Source organism: Micromesistius poutassou (assembly GCF_964030765.1).
Source record: "Micromesistius poutassou genome assembly, chromosome: 2".
Taxonomy (NCBI): Eukaryota; Metazoa; Chordata; class Actinopteri; order Gadiformes; family Gadidae; genus Micromesistius; species Micromesistius poutassou.
This window is the reverse complement of record NC_140272.1, coordinates 8,673,399-8,700,141: the sequence shown is the minus strand read 5'-3', so window position 1 is coordinate 8,700,141 and position 26,743 is coordinate 8,673,399. Positions and strand designations below refer to the sequence as shown.

At 47.4% G+C, this 26,743-nt stretch overlaps 1 protein-coding gene across 1 annotated transcript in view; it reads right to left on the bottom strand.

Moving 5' to 3' along the window:
- cadpsa (Ca2+-dependent activator protein for secretion a) overlaps positions 1-26,743 on the bottom strand; it is a 110,065-nt gene that overhangs the window by 14,824 nt on the left and 68,498 nt on the right. The window contains exons 14-25 of the mRNA XM_084464661.1: positions 24,434-24,535; positions 24,139-24,202; positions 23,541-23,664; positions 17,961-18,067; positions 17,077-17,085; positions 14,872-15,028; positions 11,722-11,863; positions 8,972-9,127; positions 8,264-8,411; positions 5,691-5,765; positions 4,366-4,449; positions 1,691-1,798 (exon numbers count right to left, since the gene is read on the bottom strand). Coding sequence (XP_084320787.1) covers positions 1,691-1,798; positions 4,366-4,449; positions 5,691-5,765; positions 8,264-8,411; positions 8,972-9,127; positions 11,722-11,863; positions 14,872-15,028; positions 17,077-17,085; positions 17,961-18,067; positions 23,541-23,664; positions 24,139-24,202; positions 24,434-24,535 — 1,276 coding nt within the window. The remainder of the gene's footprint in view (positions 1-1,690; positions 1,799-4,365; positions 4,450-5,690; positions 5,766-8,263; positions 8,412-8,971; positions 9,128-11,721; positions 11,864-14,871; positions 15,029-17,076; positions 17,086-17,960; positions 18,068-23,540; positions 23,665-24,138; positions 24,203-24,433; positions 24,536-26,743) is intronic.

Sequence of the window (26,743 nt, the reverse complement as noted above, 5' to 3'; positions counted from 1 at the left end):
AAAAAAATACAGCCACGCTGTATAACCACACTCTGTGTGGTTATACACGTTTATCACAATATGATTAGATTATTTGTTGTGCTGCGCTGCAAATATGAAGCAGAATTTGCACTCTGCCAAGATATGGCAGCATCTGGATTTTAGATCTAACCCGACAAGGCAGCACTTTGCATATCTTTGTTTCATTACTCCCGCCACATTCTGAACAGCGAAGAGCCTCCAATCATCCCTCCCCTTGTGTAGTCATTGAGTAGACGGTTGGTGGAGGTATCTGGAGAACGCACACATCCACTTGAACAATGTTGCATTTAAATGTCGTACACCGGGACTTATACTTGAGCATATGCTAAGGAAGCAAACAAGTACACAGTGTTAGGGTGGGCAGGGCCTGTAAACGCAGAGCAGAGCCGTCACACAAAGAGGGCTTTTGTTCTTTTTTTCCTGCATTGATTACCTCTTGTTTGCCAGCTCAGATGGAGCAGCCATTGCATTAGGGGTAATCCCTCCTCAAGGACCTGAACATCTCAAACAAACAAGCGCCAGACAAAAGACCGTGAACACCAAGGAGTCCGCGGGACTCTGCAGCACAACCACAAGAGTTTGCTTTTTTGCAAATTGGACGAGCCAGAGTCAGCCATCCACACAGAGGAAAGCCTCCGACAGGATGAACACACACACAGCTGGGGCTTAACTAGGAACTAAAGTTGGTAACTTGGCGATGGTAATTTCGTCAAGTGTTAAATGGCTAGAGTTAGTTTGATTGGCTGAGCTGGCCTTTGCAGATCGTAAAATTACGAGTTGCGTTGAATGAGTTAAATGTTAAAGAGTTTAGTAACAGCCATGGTAGGTAACTTACTTAAGTTTTTTTGGCATATTTGTTGAAATTGTCTTTACCTCCCAGCAGCAATCAATAAATCAAATACTTCATTCCTACAATTCGCAAATTGTAGGAATGTAGCATGTAGCAATATTTTCCAATGTGTAAACAAGACTAAAGTGTGAAATAAATGGGCTCTCAATGAGCTGGTAAGATTAGGAAACAAAAGAGGGGAATCTGAATTCATCATGGCAGATATATTTGTTTGTTCTGTCTGAAACAAAACAAAAATTGGTGCTTAAACAAATGCATCAAAATTGACGGTACTATAATATTCAGGTGGGCACCCCTTACAGAGAGACTAACCCCAGCCTTGCTAGGCTGCAGTGCCCAGTCAAACCGAGTCAAACCAGGTCAAACGGGATCAAACCAAATCAAACCGAGTCAAACCGGGTCAGACGGGCCAAACCTAGTCAAGCCGAATCAAGCCAGGCCAGTCAAATGGAAAAGGCCACTAGCTTACTCTGGATTATTCCTCCAAATTGCCTACTGTAGTTGTAAGAGTTGAAGGTATATATACTTCAGAATTAACATTTTTGATTGGCCGCAATGGCAATCATTTGGAATGGAATTCAATAATCTAATAATCATTATATATTTATATGTGTATATCGATAATAAGAACTCTAAATGCATGATATTAAATGTCAGTGTTTGAATTAGAAACTGAAACAGGGGGTTAACGTTTCCTTCTAAATTAATTAATAAAAACATGTTTCAATAACAAAATAAACAAGAAAGCTGGTCCTCCGAAAAGACCTTGAGGCCGTGCGGCCCTCAGCACCCCCCCCCCCCAGAGAGGCGCATACTCACATCAAACAGCCGCTCTATGTAGACCTCCTCGTTGACCTTGTCCCGCAGCATGTCCTGGGAGTGGCGCATGAAGGTCACGTAGCCGTCCGCCACGTCCATGCCCGGCTTCTGCGGGTACGAGAGGCAAAGGAGTTACACAACGTTCTCCGTCTGGCAGGCTGGGGAGGGAGCGCACAACATCTAGAGTCATCACTTCGCAACGCACAACAAGACATCAGGGACAACAGGTGTTCTTAAACACAACGCTATCTGTGGCTCGGCCGCACATTCACCTTTGTGGGTCTTTCTCTAGGACTGGAACATCTCAACAACTCATACAACAACACTTTGGAAATGGAGGGCTGGTTGTTTTCATTTATTTCATTGATGGAATGTCCAATATCTATGCTTCCATCAATAACCAAGTTCTTGAATAAAAGTCTGTTCAAGGGTCCATTGCTTTGTCACGGTCTGTTGACCTTGTTTGTTCTTCTGCTTCTGTCTTTCCTTTTATTTCTCTGTTATATGTTATATGTGATATGCAAACTCCATCCATTACTTATGTGTCATGCAATCCCTTCTTTTTTTTTGTTACGGGGAATAAGTCATGAGAAAGACATTCACTAGTGCAGACTTTGCATTCAACTCTTTTACATTTGGGCAAATACTTATGACAAAAAGTAGAGCCAGATAGTCATCATTATTTCTTATGCATTGCAGATGCAAAACGTGAAAGGTTCTGTCTGCTTGATGAAGTGATCAGTAGCTGTTCCCTGCCTGAATGTGTTTGCTCCCTGAGCCTCTCCACACGTCACACTACCCTGAAGTCCACAGGGAAATACAGAGCACTGGGACGACAGTCTCAAGCCATCACAGGCCTCTCCTAACTGGGGACTCAAGTCGAGGTCCTGCAGAGTCCTTATCTTCACTTCCTCTAGTGTGTACTTGTCAACACATCTGTCCAATCTGCGAACGCACAAATTAATGTGCAAATGGACTATCCCTTCCCAAATCGACTCTTTACTTTGCTACATTACAAAACATAAACAGGCCCACTTTAGATTGGTTGGCAGCGCTTTTAATTTGGAAGAAGTATCAGTTTGTTACACGGACCAACACGGTGGTGGGCAGATTAAAATGCTATTTGTAGCATCCGGGCCTTGCGGTTCCCAGATCAGTGGCTTCTTGTTTTACAACATGGGATCACAACCGCACGCCGCGCAGCAACGCCTAGGCTGGCGCTGTTGGCAGGGATGGCCGTATGCATATGAATGGACACATGCAGGAGAACCATGGGACACTTGTGAGCGGGGAAATGCAAATGCTTCGTCTGCAGAGCGGCTTGGCATACGCTCAGCCAAGTGTTATGCAATTCACAAAACAAATAGATGGCAAGTGTGAAGCGGGAAAAGAGATGCTTTATCAAGGAACTGGATGGTCCAATCGACTAATGACTAGAGTCTAGGAATCCAAACACACACACACACACACTCACACACTCACTCACACACACTAACTCACTCCACAATGGCATAACACTCTCCTCTTAAAGTATACAGGCCATAACGTGTAAGGCAGACTGACAGACAGACACAAAGTACCCCACCGCACGCACACACACACACACACACACACACACACACACACACACACACACACACACACACACACACACACACACACACACACACACACACACACACACACACACACACCACAACGACATAGTTCTATCCTCTGGAAGTACACAGGCCATAAGGTGTAACACAGACAGACAGACAGACAGACAGACACCATAATAATTAGCTGTCACTTACAGGAACATCCACATACTTAGAGGCAGCTTTCACCTTGAGGTAGATGGGGAGACATGGGGTGAAAGTGTTAGAGCTCTACTTCTCTCCACTTCTCCACAGCATGGCTTCATAGCACCACAGTGTGCCTGCAGGTCATGGTCCCCTGCAGAAGAACCTGCTCCAGTACTCCCCTCGAGCTCTCTCAAAGTGCATTTCCAAATTCAGCCTGAAGCATACCCCACCACCGGTTGGGTTGTTAAGTGAGTTAAGCTATTTGGAATGGAAAGGGAATAACCAAAAGAAAATAATCAAAGCATATAGAAAGAAAAGGTGGTTCTGGGATTGAATATGAGGGAAATGATTGCATATTGGCTACGTGAAGCTGCTCGCACACCTCTCTCCAGCTCAGACATCAAATAATGTCAGGAAATTATTTTGTTTACAATTCTTTGTTTGGCGACCTGCTGTTTCCACTGAGCTGCTTCAATCTAGGGGCTGCTCTCGCTGATAAACATGCTAGCGATGTAAATAAAGTAGATGGCTAAGAGTCCCGCCGGCATCCTAACCGTCCTCATGACCGCGGGAGCACACTGTTGTAGAGAGCGCTTTCATTTGCTGCTTATTGATTATGTTATGTGGGTGTGTGGGTGTGTGTGTGTGTGCATTTGCTTGCGCGTGTGTGTGCGTGTGTGTGAGCATGAGTGTGCTCCTGCATGTGCGGGCCCATGTATACGTGTGCGTTTGTATGTATGTGTGTGTGTGTGTGTGTGTGTGTATGTTGGTGTGCGGGTGCCCGTGTATGTGTGTGCATGTCTGTGTGTGTGTGTGTGTGTGTGTATGTTGGTGTGCACGTGCCCGTGTATGTGTGTGCGTTTGTGTGTATGGGTGTGTGTGTCTTACGGTGAAGGACAGGAAGGAAGAGAACAGCGTTCCCTCATCGTAGCGGGACAACTTGGCCAGGACGCTCTCCAGGATGACCATGAACTGGGAACACAGAGTCACAATAGCTCTGTCACATGGGAGCTGTTGGACGGGCTGCTAGAGATCTGTACAACGCACATAAGTTCAGCGTCATTTGGTAGAAATGGTATAGCCTGAAGGCTGTGGAGGGAGATGCGCTGTGAGAATATCTGTTCTATGAGTTGACTGCACCTGATTCTGTATGAGACTATTTAGATTGGACCACGCCTGGCTAATTTCTAACCAATCAAGGTGTCTCTTTCCTGGTTGGGGGGAATTATTCTTGCCTGTCAATCACAGGTGTGAGGGGGGGGGAGGGAGCAGAGAGGAGAGGGAGGGGGGGGGGGGGGGGGGAGGAGAGAAGGACGGAGGAAGCAGAGAGAAGAGGAAGGGAGGGAGGGAGGAGAGAAGGAGGGAGGGAGGAGAGAGGGAGGGAGGGAGCTAAGAGGGAGGGAGGGAGGAGAGGGAGGGAGGGAGGGATGAGAGAGAGGAGGGAGGGAGGGAGGCAGGAGAGGGAGGAGGGAGGGAGGGATGAGAGAGAGGAGGGAGGGAGGCAGGAGAGGGAGGAGGGATGGAGGGAGGGAGGAGAGGGAGGGAGAGGAGAGGAGAGGAGTGGAGAGAGGGAGGGAGGGAGGGAGGGAGGGAGGGAGGGAGGAAGGGAGCAGAGTGGGAGGGAGGGAGGGAGCAGAGTGTGAATGAGGAGAGCAGAGAAGGAGGGAGGGAGGGAGGAGAGAGGGAGGTGCTCTTGGTTCTTTCGTTTTAAACTCTTGCTCTCTGTTACTCTGTTCTGCTCTCTGTACAGCTCTCCGATCATAGCCAGCATAGCTGTAAAGTTGCTGTTATCATGCAGTAAATACCCAGTAAATCTTTATTCATGTTGCTGTGCTACTCTAGTCACATTAGTAAAGAATAGTGTTGTTTCTCCAACACCAAACCAACATTGACTGTTTGTTCTACGTCAAATTCATGGCCGTCAGTTTTGTTTGAAATGTGCTGGGGACAGAGACGCATTCGAAAGTGCATTTTCAGAAGTGCTGGGTACAATGAGGATGCAATCTTTTTTTTTCTCTTTAGTGCAGGTAATGAAAGGTTCTGAAAGACGGCATTACTCAGATGGTTCAGTTCCTACAAAGCACTCTGTTTGATGCAGTTTCCATTGATGCGGTTAAATGAACACATTCATCTCATGGTTAACTTGTGCTATACGTTGGTGTCCGACCATGTGGAGGTGTGAACGGGTTCCATCGAGCGGGGGGTCAGCCTACCTTTGCTACCAGGAGAGTGATCATCTCCTTCACCGTCTCCTCGATCAGGTTGTCGATCTGAGAATGGTATTGTCTCTGGAAACACAGAGCGACAGAGCCACTGTTACTCTGCTCCACTGGCCACGCAGACAACTGCTACGGGATATCTCACTGGTCTCACAGCCATTCAAATAGAAAGCGGTTTCAAATAGTGGAAATAGAATTGATAGAAAAACTTTATAACAAATAAATCATCACAGAGTGCAAATGATCAGTAACACCTTACAATGAGGGAACATTCACAAACAATTAACATGAGTTAATGCAGTAATAAGCATAACGATATAGCATTAGCATTAGTGTAGGGTTTAGGGTTAAGACAGTTTAACCCCAGCCCTATTAAATCACGTATAAATGAAGACCTCAACATTCACATCATTATCTCAAACCGACCTGCATGAGCGTTTTCTGGAAATGTGCCCCTATCCATTCATGATTCAACATTTTTAGCAAAATGATCATTCTATTTTTCATAATATTAAAATATATATATATTTTTTTAAATTATTTCTAGAGTTCATTTTCATAATATTTATCATAATCTCTGTATTGTAAAAGTATTTGTTGATTAGTATGTCAGTTAATGCAACATTTTCTATGGTTGCCAGGGATATTGATTTGGACGCTGCTACCCGTGAAACCAGGCAGCTAGCATGTTGTTTGAATCCTTGTGTCCTTCTTATCCTTGTGTCCTCATCTGAGCTGTTTAGTTGTTATCGTATGTAACTGATGATTTCTGAGAGACTTAGGGATGATAGTTCTACCTCTTTGGGACGGACAAGTCAGATGGGAAACCAGGAATAGTGTTTGCTTCTTCAGAAAGTCTATTCAAGGGTTCATTTTTATAAAAAACGTTCTGCTTTAAAACATCACCGTGACAAATGAATAGCGCTGTTTGATTATGTCCTTCAATAAAAACAGAGAGCTTTGAGCGACCCAGGGGTCAAAGGTCAAAAGGGGCGTTCGCAACGAAGAACTGTATTGTCTGCCTTTGCTTTATCGAAAACATGCAAACATACTAGCTGATTGGTTCCGGGGACAGTAGCATCCATATCAATCACTATGGAAACCATAGAAAACATTGCATTAACTTGACAACTTGACAAAACACAATCATATATATTCAATGAACAAAGACAATGAAAATAAAATGCTAATTTCTCTGTGTAATGTTATCAAAATGCATTTTAATGCTGAAACTATCGTACAGTTCAGCCTTTTCCACTGATAATCAAATGAAAGTCATCCATTTTGGCTTGGCAGACGCATTGCTGCTTCCTCCGCCCAGTGAATAGGAGCTGCACCATTGAACGCTCAAAGAGGGCGTTTTGGGTCGTACTGACGAATGACCTATCAGGTCCTTTAGTCAGAGAACAGGGTGTCCCCATCCGAGGTGTACAACTAGGATTAGTTACAAGGACTAGGAGGTGGGAGAAACAAAGAAACAAGAAGCATTATTTGACATCAACCAGTGATGCCTGGGGTCTGGTATGAAGGAAGTTTTAGTGGGGAGACGGGTGGGGGTGGGGGGGGGTACCACAGAACAGACCCACATCTACAACCATTCAGATTCACAGCTGCTCTTACTCCACCTCGTCGAGGCGGGCTATGGCTGAGCTATTCTTCTTATTGAAACAAATTGAGATTCAGGAGGTATTTCTCGTTATCTGCATGGTTGTGATCCAGCAGTTACTGTCAGCTACACTGACGTTTCCCACCCTGCTGGAGCTCATGGTAAGAAGGTAATAATGCACTGGCTCCATGATGAATGCATGGCGGTGTGTGTGCGGAGGACGTGTGTGTGGAGCAGCTTCTCCACGGCTGCAGGCAGCCACTGTGATCTCAATCCTTTTGTTCTGGGCCCGCGGAGCCAAGGAAGCGTCTTTATGGATTCAAGGGTAATTAATTCAGCATTGGTAATTGGTATCAGCTTCAAGAATCCGTGAACATGAGAACTCTCACTTCTACCCCATGTATATTCAATACGTCAACACATATGCTAATGAAATCCAAACAATTGCAAGTGTAGGGAGACAGGCAGGGGGAACGGGAAAGCTAATTATACATTTGGGACCGGGGGTGAGATTTCAATTGATTGTTAGCCACACTTACTTACCCATTCTCTAACAAACTTTGACATGTCAAATCAGAAACAGGGTAGGAATAAAACAGAAGAAAGTTTGAGGAGATCGAACAATTGAAAGAGATTTAGGAAGAAGTACCAGTTGTAAATCAAACAATGTTACAAATGTTCTTTTAAAGAGGTTTTGAAACCATCTAACCTTTAAGTTTTAGTTAATAAAACCAAAATTCTGTGAATTCATTGACTAATAACAACATGAGCAAAATTTTAATTCCTAATTCAAAATTCAAAATTCAGTGTCTTAAAGTGTTAGAGTGTAGTAAGAATTTGATGGGACTTCTTCATATTTAATATAATCATTTCATAAAAACATCAGAATTTATTGATTGTTAATCATTAGTGGTAACATTTCAAATTTCCTATCACTCAAAGCCCCTCCCTCAAGTCCTACCTCCTGGCCCAGCTCCATGGCGCAGAGCTTGGCGGACTGGGCCTTGGCATCCACCATCACGTTGAACATGGTGCAGATGGACTGCGGCACGCGGAAGTCTGTGGCACGGCTGCTCTTCTGGAGCCGGACCTCGAAGGCCACGCGGGTCCTGGGGGGGGGGGGTTATGTTAATGATGTTAATTCTAAGCAATATCATACAGCACCTTTCAAACAAAGTCAAGACCATAAAGGAGATGAAATGCTATACGTTCAACCTTTGAAAAGCAGTAGGACGATTTAGTCGGGTTTAGGGTTTAGGGCGGGTTTAGGGCAGGTTACTCCATAGAGTGGGAACCATGACTGCAGGTCGCTCTCCCTTTAGGATTCAAACTCTAACTCTCGCCTTCAAAACATTCAGAAGAATCTGTCCGGCTGATCATCCGAGCGGTCAAGAGTTTAGTCACCAAATGCTTGATCAAAGGCCTGTCAGGTCCAGGTAGAGTCTTCACCTTGCACCTGGTCTCTGCATGAGCGTGTGACCAAAATAGGGCTCCCAGGCAGCTGCGGCACTAGGCAGTGCACGTGACCAGGACTCACCTCTTGATGCAGGACTCTATCAGGTGCTCTCACCTCTTGATGCAGGACTCTATCAGGTGCTCTCACCTCTTGATGCAGGACTCTATCAGGTGCTCTCACCTCTTGATGCAGGACTCTATCAGGTGCTCTCACCTCTTGATGCAGGACTCTATCATGTCGCTGGACATGAGCTTCAGGCGGCTCTCCAGGTGCTTGCCAAACTCTTCCTCAGGCCAGTGCAGGTCTCTGATGAAGGTCTGCAGAGCGTCCAGCTTCCAGAAGAGATCCTCTGAGGTTCCTGAACCGTTACTGCATGGGGTTCACAAGGCATCACAGTCAGAGATACAGCCTGAACCAGGCTGAACAGAACAAGGGAGGATAAAACAGGGACAAACAGCATAGGACGAAGTCATAGCTTGATGGAGGTGAGGAAACAGAGGAACATGGAGGGTCATCTGGGAGAGTCTGTGAATGGTGGAGGTTCAGTTATGCCATAATCATCATTATCAGAATCATAATAAAGGTGTTCATAGGTGTCATATACACTGGGGTTGCTAGGGACACCACTTTCTAGAATAGCATTACAAGTTAACAGTTTGTGGTATAATAGCATAAGGTTTTTAATGTTAATGTGGTCCTATTGTAGGGCAGTGATACTGGATGTTGTCATCACTTGTCTGACTTGTGACACCGGTGCTGTCTACAGTCGGTGTGATGTTGGATTGTTTGATGGTCATGATGCAGCAGCGGTGGAAGTGATCCTTGGCCTGGGGCTGACTGGGACTCATACTGGTACAACGTCGATGTCGTTGTCGATGCCTTTATGCTGAGTAAGTTGGCATGGTCCACTCTGTGGCAGCCCAGGCTATCCCCTTTTTTGGAAGCGATATTGTGTGTCTGTGATTCCCTTCTCTGGCCCACTACTGAAACCAAAATATGGATTTTCATATTTTATGTAAAACAGGTATAAATGTATGTATAAATCCATCCTACACATTTTACATGGAGGTAAACGCAGTCCACTGATTTGTCCTATGTGGAAAGTTGATTCTTTAATCAGTGTCTGGAAAGGTAGTAGGACGTTGTCTCTTTCGCTGACTAGCAGGGTGTGAGGTACACTTACAGACAATATTGGCAGGGTTGGGTCTTTGTCTGTTCATACATATGGAGGCAACAATGCCAGAGGCACTAAAAGACTGGCAGAGATTGAGAGACAGGGTTAGTGGAAGGAGTGGGTGTTAGTTAATGTAGCTTGTTGTCAGACCAAACGAGCTAGAGATAGAAGCAGTCTATTGAAACATCGTTCCTCACCAGAGCGATACAAAGCGCTGGCTGAGGACCGGGGGTTGAGACGAGGGGCAGAAGGGGAGGCCCACACATCACAGTAAACTGATGTGATGCACGAGTCTGTTCTCATAATTGTTTAAATTGATTGCAGCCAGAAGACGAAGGTGATTGTTCTTCTCGTTCCCGTAAGCCACATGCTGTCACATTGGCACCAGCTTGGCATTCAGCTTGAACATTGGCAATAGACAGCCGGATCCATGCGACTCCTTCAATATTCATTCCTACCGCTCCACACCTTTTACACGTTTCCTCCAAATTGAGTTTGGCGTCTAACAAACCACCTGATCTTTAAAGGTGGTATTAAAGTATACCGTATTAGAGCTGTCTCTGTGCAGACAGAGGTTTAAATAAAGTTGGGTCTCAAAGCAGGTCCTGAAGCCCGGGTACGTGGTCCTGTGCGCCACCGGGGCTACGTACACCCGCCTGCTTGAGCACAGAGCCCAGCAGTGCGGTGGAGAGCGAGCTGTGGCACCATGGTCACACTCCACAGGAGGCGGGATGTCTGCTGTGGATATGGGGAGCTGTTTTCACACCTCTCCTGTTGTCACTGCAGAAGATGTTTCACTCGGGTTTTGCAAGTGTCATAAATAATGTGTAAAGGGAATTGTAGAGATGTGCCGAGTGCTTTTAATTACGATGGCTAAAGATAGCAGGGCTAATTCCTGAGCACCTCAATATCAGGATCCTGCAGGGTGTATAGTAACATGTGTACAGACGATTTGGTAAAATCTTAACCATAGACCCTAACCTCTGGATTATTCCAATGAAGCAGGCTGTGCATTACTCAAATAAACAAATTGAGTATACACAAAACCAGCACCAATCTATGAACCAAGCGACTACCGGTCATGAAACAAGAAGATGCCATTCCTCTACGATCCACATGCAGACAGTACACTCGTCTGTATCCCAACTCTACGTGTTGTCTCGGAGCAGCCGCAAGTCACAAATCTCATTAACAATGTCGGGATAAATTTAGCGTGCTTGGAAGAAGCCAGCGGGTGCGGCTCCTTGAGCGGCCCCTTGGTTTAGGGTGGAGAACAGATGCCAAGTTCATGCCAAGGATACTCGCTAAAGTCTCTTTGAGACGGATACAAACTCAGAGTCATAAATAGCTGCCATCCAGTGGGGCGTCGGGACTGCTGTGCCTCAGCGACATGTCGACATGTCGCTGCGCCTCAGCGACATGCTAACGTTTGACACTGATATGTTGGCTACTTTGGACCTCCTGCTCCTCTATGAACCAGGGCCCGGGTCTTGGACTCACAGGTGACCACACTGATTATGGATCTGCTCCTCTATGAACCAGGGCCCGGGTCTTGGACTCACAGGTGACCACACTGATTATGGATCTGCTCCTCTATGAACCAGGGCCGGGTCGTTGACTCACAGGTGACCATCAACACTCATTATGGGTCTGCTGGATCTGCTCCTTTATGAACCAGGCCCCGGATCCTGGACTAACAAAGCAGAGAAATCTACTTCCTGCGCCCTGGTGCAGAGAGGCAGCAGACCCTGGGGGAGCGGCTCTATGGAGGGATCAGGGAGTGTCTCACTTGACTGGCTCCCAGGACTCCCTCTCAAAGCCCCGGTGGATGGACTGGGCGATGGAGGACTCCATCAGGTCCACGTAGCGCACCACCAGCGGGGCGTACAGGTCCTGCAGGTGCTTGTGGAACTTTCCGTTGCACAGGTTGTCTGTGAAAGAGAGACACACAAAAAAAAGAATAAAAACATATTCATATTAAGTCTGTGAAATGAATAATAGTATGAATCTTTGGATTTCCCTCGTGTTATGTTTCCATGTGTTTTTTTTATTCATAAAAGCCAGTTCAGTCCAGCCTTGTGAACAATTCATGACTGCGTGTGAATTAAAACCATTAAAACCAATTAAAACCATTAAGTCCCATGTAAACAAACCGTTTGCACACAGCTACAAATCAAATGAGCACTAATCTAACTGAATTAATGCAATTCCGTAATTCAATGCAAATTCTCAAAATATTTATATATATATATCTAAATAAATAGCATTATATATATATATATATATATATATATATATATATATGTATACAGATAAATAGCTTTATCTATAGTTATATAAAGATAAAGAGCTTTGATGAAGAGCTTTATATGCTTTATACTTCAAACAACATCAAACTAACCAAACAAATCAAACAAATGTTATTGAATGCGAATGCTATTTATCTCTCTCTCTCTATATAAATATATATATATGTATATATACATATATATATATATATGAATGCTATATATATATATATCCTATATATCTCTCTCTATATATATACATATATATATATATATATATATATATATATAATTAACACTAGAACTGTACCTAGGGGTGGTTGGAAGTGACAGGCGTCAGTACTTTCCTGTTTCTAGTGGCTCCCAACTGGTAAAAAGGCAGCCCTGACGAAGACCACAGGAGACAAAATGGAGGCCAGTGTGTGCTAATGTGATGCCTCGCAGCTCCGCGCAGTCTGTCTGTTTTTCACTCTCTCCCCCTCTTTGTTTTTGTGTCCTCCCTTTTCGCAACCCCTCCAGTGCGTGTATCTGTTTATTTGTGTGTGTGTGTGTGTGTGTGTACATGTTGTTTGTGTGTGTGTGTACACGCTGTGTGTGTGTGTGTGTGTGTGTGTGTGTGTGTGCGCGCACACACGCACACTTGTGTCCCAGTGCGCTTTGCGTCAGAGCGGGAAACAGTCAAGGTCGATGATACACAGTAGGTGCCATGTTTGTCTGCTTCCCGGTTTGCCACTCTGCCAATTAGCCACTTGAGCGGCTGCTGTCCACTTGGATGTGTGTGTCCAGGAGTGTGGACGGGGGCTCCGCCGCTCTGCCAGCCCTATGCTTTAGACCTCATTAACTCCTCGCAGGGCGCTGCGCGTCGACGCCTGGGTGGCGCTAGGGCTATTTACAGACACGTACGCCAGCGCTACGGGGCTGCACCGCCGATGACCTTCCACCGCTACGGCTACTGGGCTGTGTGTGAAGCCTGTGAGGTTTCCCTCCTTCAACGGGAGCGTCTCAGAGAGAGGCGTGTGTGTACTACATTTACATTTACATTTAGGGGATTTTGCTGACGCTTTTATCCAAAGCGACTTACAACCATTCATTCACACATTCCCACAACGACGGCGGAGTCAACGGCGCAGGGGCGACAGCCAGCTCGTCAGGAGCAGTCAGGGTGAGGCGTCTCGCTCAGGGACACCTCGACACTCAGCTAGGAACTAGCGACCTTCCGGTTACCAGTCAACCCTGGTCTACCTCCTGAGCTACTGTCGCCCCACTATCTATCTACTATCTACTGGGGTTGTATGTGAGGCCTGTGATTGTGTCCTCCTCAGACGGCTCAGAGAGAGGCATGCGTGTGTGTGTACTTGATGGTGTTCGGATCACAGCAGAAACAATGAACACCATCAGCTATCATGAGGTGCAAGTAAGTAATAATTATGAGCAATTGTTATTGTTATGTCATTTATTTCAGTGGGAGCGTGGTCCAAACGGTCCACTCCCAGTGTTTATCTGTAAAAAGGATTGCGTAATAAACCCACAGCAAACAATGTGCACATCCCTTCAATGAAAACAACACCATTTCCCGAGTGCATGCCAGCTCATCATAGTTGTTGTATCTATGTGCGATGCTATGTGTCCAATTAGCCGTCTTCTCGCTCCACAATTGACTGTTTCCAGGTCCAAATACATCATAATGCCGCCAACCAATTTACCGGCGCTAACGTGGCAGCATAACGAGCGTCTCGGCGTGTGTCTGGAGGGCTGAATGAGCGGCGGCCGTTCGTGTTCTCCTTGACTCCCGGCTGATAAGCTGGAGAGGAGGACGCTCCCTGCGGACAATTAGCAGCACGTTGGGCGGCTGCAGTGTATCAGTGGCAGGACGCCCCCCCCTCCCCCTAACCCCCCCCCCCCCCCCCCCCCCCCATCCCCCGGGTCAGAGCATGCCAGTTCATTAGAGAGATCGCCGGCTTGCGGCAACGAGAAAACAAACAAGCGTTCAAGTGTCCTCTATTGTCTTGTCGGCTGTACCTCGGGCCCTCGGAAAACACAACACATGGGCGAGCGCTTGGGAGACAAAACGTTATTCACTCAAAACAACACAAAGGACAAGACCTTCAGGCTGCTTCCCGGTTGTCTGTGCGTGTCTGTGCGTGTCTTGTGTGTGCGTGTTTGAGTCTCTGCATGTCTGTGCGAGTGTGTGTGTGTCTTTGCGTGTGTCTGTGTGTGTGAGTGTGTGTGAGTGCCTGTCTGTGTCTGTGCGCGCACGTGTTTGTGTGCGTGTCTGTGCGTGTGTGCGTGTCTGTGTGTGTGTGTGTGTGCGTGTCTGTGCGTGTCTGTGCATGTGTGCGTGTGTGTGCGTGTCTGTGTATGTGTGTGTGTTTGTTTGTGTGTGTGTGTGTGCGTGTCTGTGTGTGTGTGTGTGTGTGTGCGTGTCTGTGCGTGTCTGTGTGTGTGCATGTGTGTGCGTGTTTTTGTCTCTGCATGTCTGTGTGCGTGTCTGCGTGTGCGTGCCTGTGTGTGTCTGTGCGTGTGTGTGCGTGCGTGTGTCGCTGGTTTGCCCGCTCTGAGACGCTCAGGGGCTCAAGCGTTTCACACGTTTCCACCCCAGCGACAGACGCTGCTTCAGAGTCCGTCAGGAGTAGCAGTGCTCCTCTACTCACAGTCGGTCCTCAGGAAGTCGTTGAGCAGTTGGAAGAGCGGGAAACTGTCCCAGCTGTCGGGCGGCTGGACCTCCAGAGCCTCGTCCATGTCCACCGAGTACAGGGACAGGAAGGTCTCGGCGTGCTCCACCATCAGGTCTGACCACCACGCGAACGCCTGGGGACCAGAGGGGGGACAGAGAGGAAGAACAGCAGAGACCAGAGCACGGCAGAGAGAGAGAAGGTTAACCCAGGGTTAACCTCCTAAAAATGAAAACACCAAACCTAAGGAAAATAGTTTTCAGATTCCTCTTTGGAAAGGTGTTTCAGGAGAAGGGAAGAGGAGGTGACTCCACTGATCTGAAGTGCAGCTTTTTCACAATATCCCACATCTTCATCCTCCTCCTCGTAATCAACTAAAGCAATGTTTTTGAATCTCTCCCTACCCTTTGATGGTGCTCCTCAAGGGGGCACAGAGTTGAAGCACAGAGACACACTACACTCTGTCGTGCCATATCGCACACATTCCCCCCCGTAGCCCCCCTTCTGCCGTCTGTCAGCGCAGAGAGGGAGCGGAGCACAGCCTCTTGAAGGGCTGCCGCAGGAAGCTCCTTCAGCAGCCCCCCCCCCCCCCCCCCCGGCTCCTCTAGCCCCCGGTGATGGAGGAGCGGCAGCTAACCGCGGCGGCAGCTAACTTCGGCGGCGGCTAACCGCGGCGGCCAGCCCCGGCCGGCTGCAGCGCTCCTAGATGCAGTGGAGTGACTCTGGGGACGAGGCCGCCATGCAGGTCGTTCCCATGCACCACAGCTCCGGCCCGGTGGCCACAGGGTGGGGGGTCTCCATGGGGTTGGGCTCATTCACACCAAGCTGTCGCAGCGCCGCGACGTGAATGGAGCAACCCCATGGGCGTGGGGCGGGAAGGGGTGGAGTGGTGAGTCTTGGGGAAGGGCGGGGGATGGTGGGGGGATGCTCATGCACTTAAGGCATAAAGGACGGGCCTGGGGGGGCTCTTGGCGGTCTGCCTCGGTATGATGTAGTGGGTCGCCAAACACGATGAGCCAGAGCAAACTTTTGGTATCCTAGAGTCAGATCAGCCTCGGCTTGAGAGGATCTGTGTGGCTCCACTTTATTCTGTCAGAACTTAGAGCCGATCAGAGTGCTTGGTTACACTATGTGTTTCAAGGCGACTTTAGGGATTGAGTCTGCCCGATCCGATCGCTGACTTCACTCATGACACCTGAATACAAAGTCTTTGGCCGGATATACATTTGGATCCGCTAATTATATAAAGAACTTCCCGGTAACAGTCGGTTCATATCTAAGTAGATCTGTAGTGTCTCTTTAATTCTTTTTTGGAATATTATGAATTTGTGTTTCCGCTGAGGGGAAATACCGGGGGTGGCCAGGTTAAAGTAGCATATTAAACAGCAGTTTATCGTGGTACTGTCACCGAACACCGTGGTCTAAAGTCGGTCTTCAGACGAGCCACGGAACGCGTGGCTGCAGCATCACAGCGTCGAGTCATACAAGCAAATCATAAAAAAAAAACACGCCTGAAGATTGGATTAGAGGTGTTGTTCTGTGCTTAACGTCACGGTGTGTCCTTGTTATAACTTTTATCTGATCACAAAGGTTGCGTTGAAGTGTACCTCATTGAACCTAAACCCAGGCTCGGTGTTTGACCGTGGTGGGGGTCCAACCCTGGGGAGGACAGCCTAGCGTTCACGTAGCATTGAGGGTGTTCTCTTGAAGCCTGTGTGATGGCTGCACCACCCTGTTCTCCCAGTGATGGTTTGAGGGGGTGATGGGGGAACCTTCCTCAAGCATACGGGTGGAGCAGCAGCTCCTACATGCCCTGATGGATGTGAGCTCCACCAGGTGGGGTATTAGGAATGGTGTTGCTGCTGAATGGGGAAGGGGGGGGGGGTACGTTACATGAAGGTTAATGAGCCATGAAACAGAGATTGCCGAAGTGCTTGTCATTGAATGCCTCATCACCAAAAGGCGACGCTGTTGCTAGCTCGGAAGCTAACAAACATTTCCACAAGCACTTCCATGGCAACAGGGCCACACGCTGGAAGGGATTCAGGGGGCCATTCTTGACATGGGGAGGAATGGCCCCGGACAGTGATAAACATGTCATTAGCTACGTGCACAGGGTTCGGAGGGGGGAGATGGGGAATTATAAGCCATGTGCTTCCGGGAAATCACATAAAGATCACATACCTCTTTTCCCTGTAAAGAATATTCCCCCGGTAAAACAAAATCAGTAATAACACAGCAGAGAAAGAAAAGAATCAAGTGGCTTTATTCATTCATCCACAATGTGACGCAGATGAACACTGAAGAGCTAGAAAGTACAACATCAAAATCAAGTTCCCATGGTGCAATCCAGCCATTTAGTTTATTTTTGAGCCTTGCAAAAGGAAAGTCCTGCCTCCCACGTCTAGCGGTGCTGTGGCTACATCCTGACCGTGGGCTAAGACACTAGGCCTGTGATTCAACACGGCACCTCAGCCTCCACCCGTATAAGGGCCTCCTCCTCCTCCTCCTCCTCCGTCTACAACGGGGGGGGGGGTCCCTGTGGGCACTGGGATTCAGCTCCAGGGAGGGGAGGAGTGGGAGGACTGGGAGGAGGTGTCGCAGGAGGAAAGCCCTTGTTTGTTTCATGTTGTCACCGGATGCTCTGATACAGAGCATTAGTGGTGATTCTTGGGTGACATGAAGCAGAGGAAACCCCCTGAGCAGGAAGGGGAGGGCTGTTTAGGCGTCCTCCCCTTTTCAAATGGTCACATTTACATAACATCTGTTGACACTTATGAGTGACACTTTCAGCGGAAGGGATTAGATTAAGAGGGACATATATTTCTAGTTCATTTTCTTATTTTCTTTGACTTTCTTTGACTTTCTTTGACATTTAATTGAATGGCGGAGACAACGTTGCTTCACAGACAACGCTGTTTTAATGCATAATATGCTTACTGACAAAAGCTTTTTGATACAATGATACAATGTGATACAATGTGTGTGTGTGTGTGTGTGTGTGTGTGTGTGTGTGTGTGCGTGTGCATGTGTGTGTGTGCGTGTGTGCGTGTGTGTGTGGTACTGACCTCAGCATGGTGCTCCTCGTTCTGTTGCAGCACTTCGATCACCAGCTCAGCCAGACGGATCGTGTCTTCAAGCTTTTTGGCGGGAGTGACTAAGCGCCCTACATTCTCTGGGGCATAAAGGTCAAAGGTCAACAAAGCATCCATCTCACAGATGTGTTGCTGGGTGAAATCAAGAGATTTTTTTAACATGAACTAATCCATGGTTACCTAGGTTCCTAACACTGGAGCACATTATTGATACAGTGTGTAGATCTGAGGATGGAGGCTGTCTCCTCAGAGACCCTTTTCACAGAGGAGTCATCAAAGGAGATGACACAGGCTCACTATGGACCTGCTGTGTCTCTGTACCGGGGCCGGGTAGTAGACCTACCTTCACCAGGTCAGTCCACTACTGTGCCCCGGGACCAGTGTTTCCAGATACGGGGCAGATTTTCTTCCCAATCTGGGCCAATCTGGCAACCACGCCCGGGACATAAGAGCAGCAGACACTGCAGAGACACCAGCCTGTCCTAGGAACACAGCTGAGTGAACAGGGTCTCTAGTTCATGGAGAAACAGTAGCCTGGTCGGATGAAGAGAGCTTATGAGCAGAGGGCCGTGCTGCACACGTATCATGCGGTAATGTAGTGATGATGTACTCCACATCTCCACGGCTGCTCCCCACAGGGGTCCACACCAGTCTCACGATATGTATTCTACTCACAGCTCCGCCGTGCAGAGCCATGGAGAAGAGCCCGATGCACTTAAAATCATCAAATTCCAAAACAAACTCCAATAAATACAAAAATGTAAACTGAGAAAATAAGAATGTGGCACTCAATAAGTCCATGAAAATAATAATGAGAAATAATAATGAATAATGATAATTCTACCAGATTGGATCCAACAAAGAGCTCATTGTCGTCGTTCGTCGTTCGATCAAAAATAAGACGGACACGCAAACAGCCATTCAGCCAGGGAGACAGACAGACAGACAGACAGACAGACAGACAGACAGACAACCATTCAGACAGGTAGACACACATGCAGCAAGCCAGCCAGATAGACTGACAGCCAATCAGACACAAAAAGACACAGATAGATACAGATAAAGACACAAACAAGTCATTCAGATAGTTAGACATACATGCAGCCAGCCAGACCAACATGCAGTCGGCCAGCCAGCCAGCCAGCCAGACAGACAGACAGACAGGCAGACAGACAGACATGCAGGCGGACAGCCAAGTTGAATTCTAGCTTTGTGTATATCTCAATTGGAAGATTTGCTAGCAAGCAACACCAGCGACTCTATTCTCAAAAGAAAACACTAAAGATGAACAAGGGAGCCTCATTGCTGAGATGACATTTAAAGTGATAATTAATTGACTCAGTATTGTTAATTTCCTGCGCTGCACCGCGGGACTGAGCGAGTTTGTACCTGTTATCTTCCATGTCAACACAAGAGAAGAGGGGAGAATATGGATCAACTGTGTTAGCACTTTTCTGCAGTGTTACTTAGGGTACACACACCTTGCGCCACACAGCATGCATGTAGACGCACAAAACAGGGCCTGAGGTACACACGGCGCAAGACTCCCACTCACACACGATCAACAAACGGCACAGAGGATTATTTGCACAAAGAACCCCACAAGGCACTCTTCCAACCGCTCACACAGTACAGAAGCCTGCGTGCATGTAGTACACACACACACACACACACACACACACACACACACACACACACACACACACACACACACACACATAGGCACGCACACACACACATACATTGACACACAAACACACCTATGCAGATATGAGAGTGTTAACAGAGCAGAGCGGGGGGGGGGGGGGGCTGAATGGTCCAGGAGCCGCTCAGTGTGGAGCGCTCCCAGCAGCAGAGCACTTGCAGCCCAGCGGAGCCCGGCTCTGAATAGAGGCTGAGGTTGAGCCTCACACCGTCGGCAGGGCCAGCCTCGCACTTACTTACAGGCTGGCAGCTCCCAGAGAAAAGCTCTTGGTTAGGGTTGAAAGAGCAGAGGGGGAGGGCGGGGAGGGGGATGTTATGTCATTAATGGAGAGCCCAAAGGTTTGTGTATATTGGCTCACTCATTGTGTATCCTCTGCTTTGGCTGCTTTTTTAAATTGAGAAATGGCAAGCAGGATTGGTCCATTCTTTACAGTTGTAATATTCCCATAACCCCTCCACGTAACCTACCATTAACCTACCCATAACCCCTCCACCTAACCTACCATTAACTTACCCATAACCCCTCCACCTAACCTACCATTAACCTACCCATAACCCCTCCACCTAACCTACCATTAACCTACCCATAACCCCTCCACCTAACCTACCATTAACCTACCCATAACCCCTCCACCTGACCTACCATTAACCTACCCATAACCCCTCCACCTAACCTACCATTAACCTACCCATAACCCCTCCACCTGACCTACCATTAACCTACCCATAACCCCTCCACCTGACCTACCCATACCTTCTCCACATAAGATAACCTTAACCTCTCCACCTAACCAACCCTTAACCTCTCCACCTAACCTACTCTTAACCAACCCTTAATCTCTCCACCTTAGCTACCCTTAACCTCTCCACTTATCCTACTCTTAACCAACCCTTAACCTCTCCACCTTATCTACCCTAAACCTCTCAAACTCACCTACCCTTAACCTCTCCACCTAAGCTACACTTAACCTACCCTTAACTTCTCCACCTAGTCTACCCTTAACCTCTCCACGTAGCCTACCCTTAACCTATCAACCTAACCTACCCTTAACCTCTCCACCTAAGCGACACTTAACACTAACCTTAACCTCTCCACCTAAGCTACACTTAACGCTACCCTTAACCTTTCCACCTAGCCTACCCGTATCCCGTATATACCCGGCCTTATTCGGATGACAGCAGGTGTCATCAGGGGACGCTGACTGTGTGAAGTGCTGCAGACACAGGGCCCGTTCCCTGAGTGTAAGTGCTGCAAACACAGGGCCCATTCAGGGCCCATTCCCTGTTGCGTCTGACAGCAGCAGGGGCCAGCTGTACACTATCGACTTCTGAAGTACAGCCTCACCTTAACTCTCTGGGAATGTCCTTAATCAGTTTCCTCCAGGAGGAGGCAAGCTAATTGTGGTAAGTAATGAGATCGAGGAAAGCAGCGGATAAGAAAATGACAGAAATATGTATCTTTATCACACGGACATAGGATGGTTGGTCTTAAGGCTGCCTCTTATTGAGATGAAGAAAGCTGACACAGACCGTCAAACAAAAATGATCTCAACACAAATTCTGAATGTAAGAAGCACCCTTCTTAAAGTAACACATTTAAAATGAGATCTGTCTTTCAGTATAAAACAAGATTGATCAATAAAGAAGGAAACATGGACCAAGCCGTGGTGTTCCACCCCACACAAGTCAACAGTTAACCCCCTGTGGATCTGTCAGCGTGATGGGATGCATGGCCCTCCCTAACACTCAACGATGGTTTGACATAGAGCAAAGTAAAAATGCATTCAAGTCGCAGACAAACACAGGAAGACATTGGAGGGAGGACAGAAAATAAAAAAAATAATAACAAGTCAAATATGAAGACACCTTCTGCAGACAGGACCCGAATGAACTGTGTGAAGTGGTTGGAGAGGACGAATCAAGACAGAGCAAAGGGGTAGAGGGATGAGGACGGATAAGAAATCGGCAAAAGAGAAAAGGGTTGGGAGATATAGAGGGTTGAATAGGGTGGGGGTCGGTGTCAGACAGGGATGGGTGGGGGAGGGGGTAGGTACTCACGAATGGTCAAATCCATAACTTGGGACGCCAAGCAGAAGACAGGATGTTCATACATCTCTCTCTTTTTCCCTACAGAGACAGGAGGACACGAGGGGCATGCAGACAAGGCCGGGGGTCAAAGACTGCGTTATCAAACAGAGGGTGGGGCTGCAGTCAAGCCCAGGGCCACTGCCTGCTGGAGGGGTTAGTATGGACGGGTCAGCGGTGAGACACAGTGAGGGGGACAAAGGTAGGGACAAAGCCCTCCTCAGGTAGGACAGAGATACGATCACATCCCCTGTGCGCTGGGTCTAGGTACACAGGGGGGGGAGGGGGGCATATCTGGAAACAAGGTTTCGCATAGAGAGCCTCAAGTGGCCACAAGAACACAAGACTCCTACGGCTCATTGTATTGAAGATATTGAAAAAGAGATGAGCCATCGCTAGTGGATTTGTTCACCCTAGCCTGTTGAGTCAGGGCTCTGGACGGTGAGGGTCACAGTGGTGGCGGTTTGTTTGTATTCTTTCTGCCGTGCTGCTGAGTAGCAACATGGGTATCGAGGCTCACCGAAAGAGATGGCCTAATTGGACCAGATTGTGTCATGCAATGGGCCGAAAACCAATCGGGAAGCGGCAGCAGGTGGGATGTAGTTCCTGTTTAACAGCAGACTTAGGCTCTCTATTCACCATAAGACACTAAGGTCATCACCCTCAGTGTCTTCAGCAGTGGAAAGGTGTTTCTTTACAGACATCAGCGTTTGCTCGACTGCCCGGTTTGGTAGAATATTGAAAGCTGTCATTGTACAATGAAAAAGAGAAAATACGAATGATCACCATTCAACCTTGATATCTAATGTCTGTTTGTCCTTGGACCAAACCAAGAGTCTGTGATGTCTGCTAAAGAAAGCCTAGACCATGCAACAGAGCGGGGAGGAGAACACTGAATCGCCTGTGAGAGGCAAGCCAATCCTGCCTTGTTTATTGGCCTTCTCGGTGTTCGGTTGTTTTGAAATGGTCAAAGGAGATGATACCAAAGCACCAATAGACCAGGAGGACTGAGGAGAGGACTGAGGAGAGGCAGTGAGGGCATGATGGACCTTACAGGTGGAAGGTGGAAAGGGAAAAAGAGAGGTCACTCAGGAGGAAGAGAAACACCACTCCAAGGCGGAGCTAGTGAGCTGGAGGAGGAGGGAGAGGGAGGGTGCAGGTTAGGCTGGGGGCGGAGTTGAATGCATTTTTACTTACTGTACACTTGGCTAATACAGTTAGTCCTGAGGTACAGGTGAATAAAGGAGTCACATTAAGGCTCTCTGAGTGTATCTGAAACTAATCCCCAGCCTTGAAGAAGAGGCTTTTTGTCCTGCAGCTGTGGAGAGAATGGCGAGGTTAGTGGGAAAAGCTGTCACTTTAGACTTCCAACACGGAAATAAGTTTAGAAAGACGTCACTTTTCATACACTATCAGACAAGAGCCAACATCTCAGAGGACCTGAGACCAGACCTCAGGGGGGGTTGTACCCCAAACAAGACTTCATGATGCTATGTGTTTCATCAAGGGAAAGGTAATCTTTCAGCCGTAATACCGGAACAATGCCACTATTAAACTTGACTCACAAAGCCAAAAAGAGAATCACCCACAAAGACGCGTTTCCTACCCATCTATCAGTCGTCAGTTTCGTCTATCAATCACTTCACTGGCTTTCACCAAAAACCAAGCTGCACTTTATCCGGTGCAGCATGGTGTCAGCATGGTGCTTTTGCATGTGTGTGCGTGCATCTGTGTGTGTGTGTGTGTGTATGTTCAGCAGCCTACCTTCTATCTTGGCGTACTCAGAGAGCCGCTGGTAGTTGACCAGCGCTGCTTGCTCCAGACATCTACGAATCACAGCCTTCACGTCGTCTTGTGGCACGGGTGTGACGATGTCCTTCATGAGGACCTACAGTTTGGACAAGTAGCTCTTAAGGGGGTCCTGTTGTTTGTTTCAGCATAGAGAGAGGGGCTCAAATGACTGGCCCGTCAGTCAAATGGGACTTCTGTCACTCTTATTAATGTCAATGTAAAAATTAAGGGGGATAAAATGTCATGAGGTCTTTGATCTGTTGGTCATACTAAACAGATCACCTGTGGGTTAACCTGGTTAAACAGGTTAAACAGCCAGGTTAAACAGCCAGATCACCCCCAGGTTAAACCCCCAGGCTAAATACACAGGTTAAACAGCCAGGTTAAACAGCCAGGTTAAACACCCAGGTTTACCCACAGGTTAAACACCCAGGTTAACCCACAGGTTAAACACCCAGATTAACCCACAGGTTAAACACCCAGGTTAAACCTCACAGGTTATACACCCAGGTAAACCTCACAGGTTATACACCCAGGTTAAACCCAAAGGCTGAACCCACAGGCCACCCACCCGCTCCAGCAGGGACAGCGTGGCCTTCAGGGCTCCTTCTGGACGGCCGAACGGGAAGCAGTACCTGTGGAGAGCACCAGATCATCAGCTCCATGAACCCCTACCAAGCCCTCCTGGACACACACACACACACACACACACACCCCCACACACACACACACACACACACACACAGACACACACACAGACACACACACACACACACACACACAGACACACACACACACACACACACACACACACACACACACACACACATGTGTGCACACACACACACACACACACGACGGCCCACCTGAAGTGAGTGATCTGGTTCTCCAGCAGCACACGCAGCCGCTCCTTGATCTCCTCGAAGCGCTCCTTCTCCTCCACCGTCACCGTGCCGATCCCATCCGGCCTGAAAATGCGATATCGACAGTGGGGAAGACAAAGGCACAGGTTACAAGTTATTATACAATACAGTTATAAACAAAGACAAAGGCACAGGTCACAAGTTATTATACAATACAGTTATAAACAAAGACAAACGCACAGGTCACAAGTTATTATACAATACAGTTATAAACAAAGACAAACGCACAGGTCACAAGTTATTATACAATACAGTTATAAACAAAGACAAACGCACAGGTCACAAGTTATTATACAATACAGTTATAAACAAAGACAAACGCACAGGTCACAAGTTATTATATTATACAGTTATGAAGAAAAACAAACTGAAAAAAAAGAAAACTAAACGTCATTATAGATACTAATTTTAGATACTATATAGACACTCATTACAGATACTATATAGATATTCATTATACATACTAGATACTGTTTTTTTGGGCAAAAAATAAATATACGATTAGACTTTATATTAATGTTATTATCATCAGTTGGGCATGTCTGTTTTTTTCTTCACACCTTCCTTGATTTCTTCAGATCCTCAAAATGCACCATTTTGATAGCAGGTCTAAAAGCTCAAAGTGTGAGAGGTGCTGAGCAGAAAGGGCCCCATCAGAGGAGCAGAAAGAGGAGCAGAAAGAGGAGCAGAAAGGGCCCATCAGAGGAGCAGAAAGAGGAGCAGAAAGGGCCCATCAGAGGAGCAGAAAGAGGAGCAGAAAGGGCCCATCAGAGGAGCAGAAAGAGGAGCAGAAAGGGCCTCCAGCCCTGCTCAGAAACACACTTACTGAGCAGTTTGTGTGATGTCTGCACAAACCTAGGATGTGTGTACCCTCCACGCATGTGCGCAAACGCTCACACACACAGAAATACACACACAGTAACACACACACACACACACACACACACACATACACACACACGCACCCAAACACACTTTCCGTTGCAAGATGACAAGTCGGGAGGGGGTGGGAGTTAGTGTGAGTTTGTGTGAGAGAGTGAGAGAAAGTGAGAGAGAGAGAGAGTGTCATGTTTCTTTGGTCTCCAGATCCTGTCACGACCACCAGCCCACTGCCTCTTCTGTCACATGCACTCTGCTCACACTTCACCCAGACCCTGGCCGTGTCAAGACCGATAAGGAGATCAGCCCGGCACACACACACACACACACACACACACACACACACACACACACACACAAACACTCACACACACATCCGCCTGCACAAACACACACACACACACACACACACAGACACACACACACACACACACACACACACACACACACACACACACACACGCACGCGCGCACACACACACACACACACACACACACACACACACACCCACCCATGCACAGACATACAAACACAGACACACGTACACACCAGACCAGTGTGTGTGTGTGTGTGTCAGGCTGTAATGATGTAGCCTGTATGTATATCAGCATTAGTGAGAACAAGCAGCGTATGCTGGGTGTTTCTCCTCTTTACCTCCCTGCACTCATCAGCACCTCAACAAAAAAAGACTATGTCTATGTCGGAGAGAAAAAAAAAACAGTAATAAGAAAAAGGAAATGTTTCCGAAACTAATGAAGTCTCGCGGGTCGTCATTTACAAACACGTTTGGTACTTTGGCAGCTCTCCTAATGCCTTCCCTGACCTCTGCTCTCGCTTTGACAACAAGCAAATGAGCCGCTGCTACTGCCAGGGAGAAGCAGCGAGTCTGAGTTCTTTGGAACAGCTCCAGGTGTGAAGCTGAGAGCCAGAGACACGGGGATGGTAAACATGTGTGACGACACCTCGTCCATGATGACCCACATCACCCCCCATGAGGACCCACTGCTGAAATTACCTCTTTTTATCTTAGCTCTTAAAAGGTGCACTACATTATGCTTTCGGTTTGATTAGGCTGTTATTCCTTTACTGATAGTGAATGAAACATTTCAGAACAGCTTGGATGTTGAGCAGAGAGCATCACAGTTTCATCGTTTAGGAAAGGCCACAAATTACACCTAAAAGTACATGTTAACCATCCACTACATTTACCCCCCGCGGAGGAAGAAAGAATATCTCAGCGGACGGAGATCTCCTGACAGTGATGAACTTCCTATCAGCCAACAATAACATGCTGCATGTGTGTGTGTGTGTGTGTGTGTGTGTGTGTGTGTGTGTGTGTGTGTTTGGGGAAGGGGGGGTCATGTTTGTGGGGG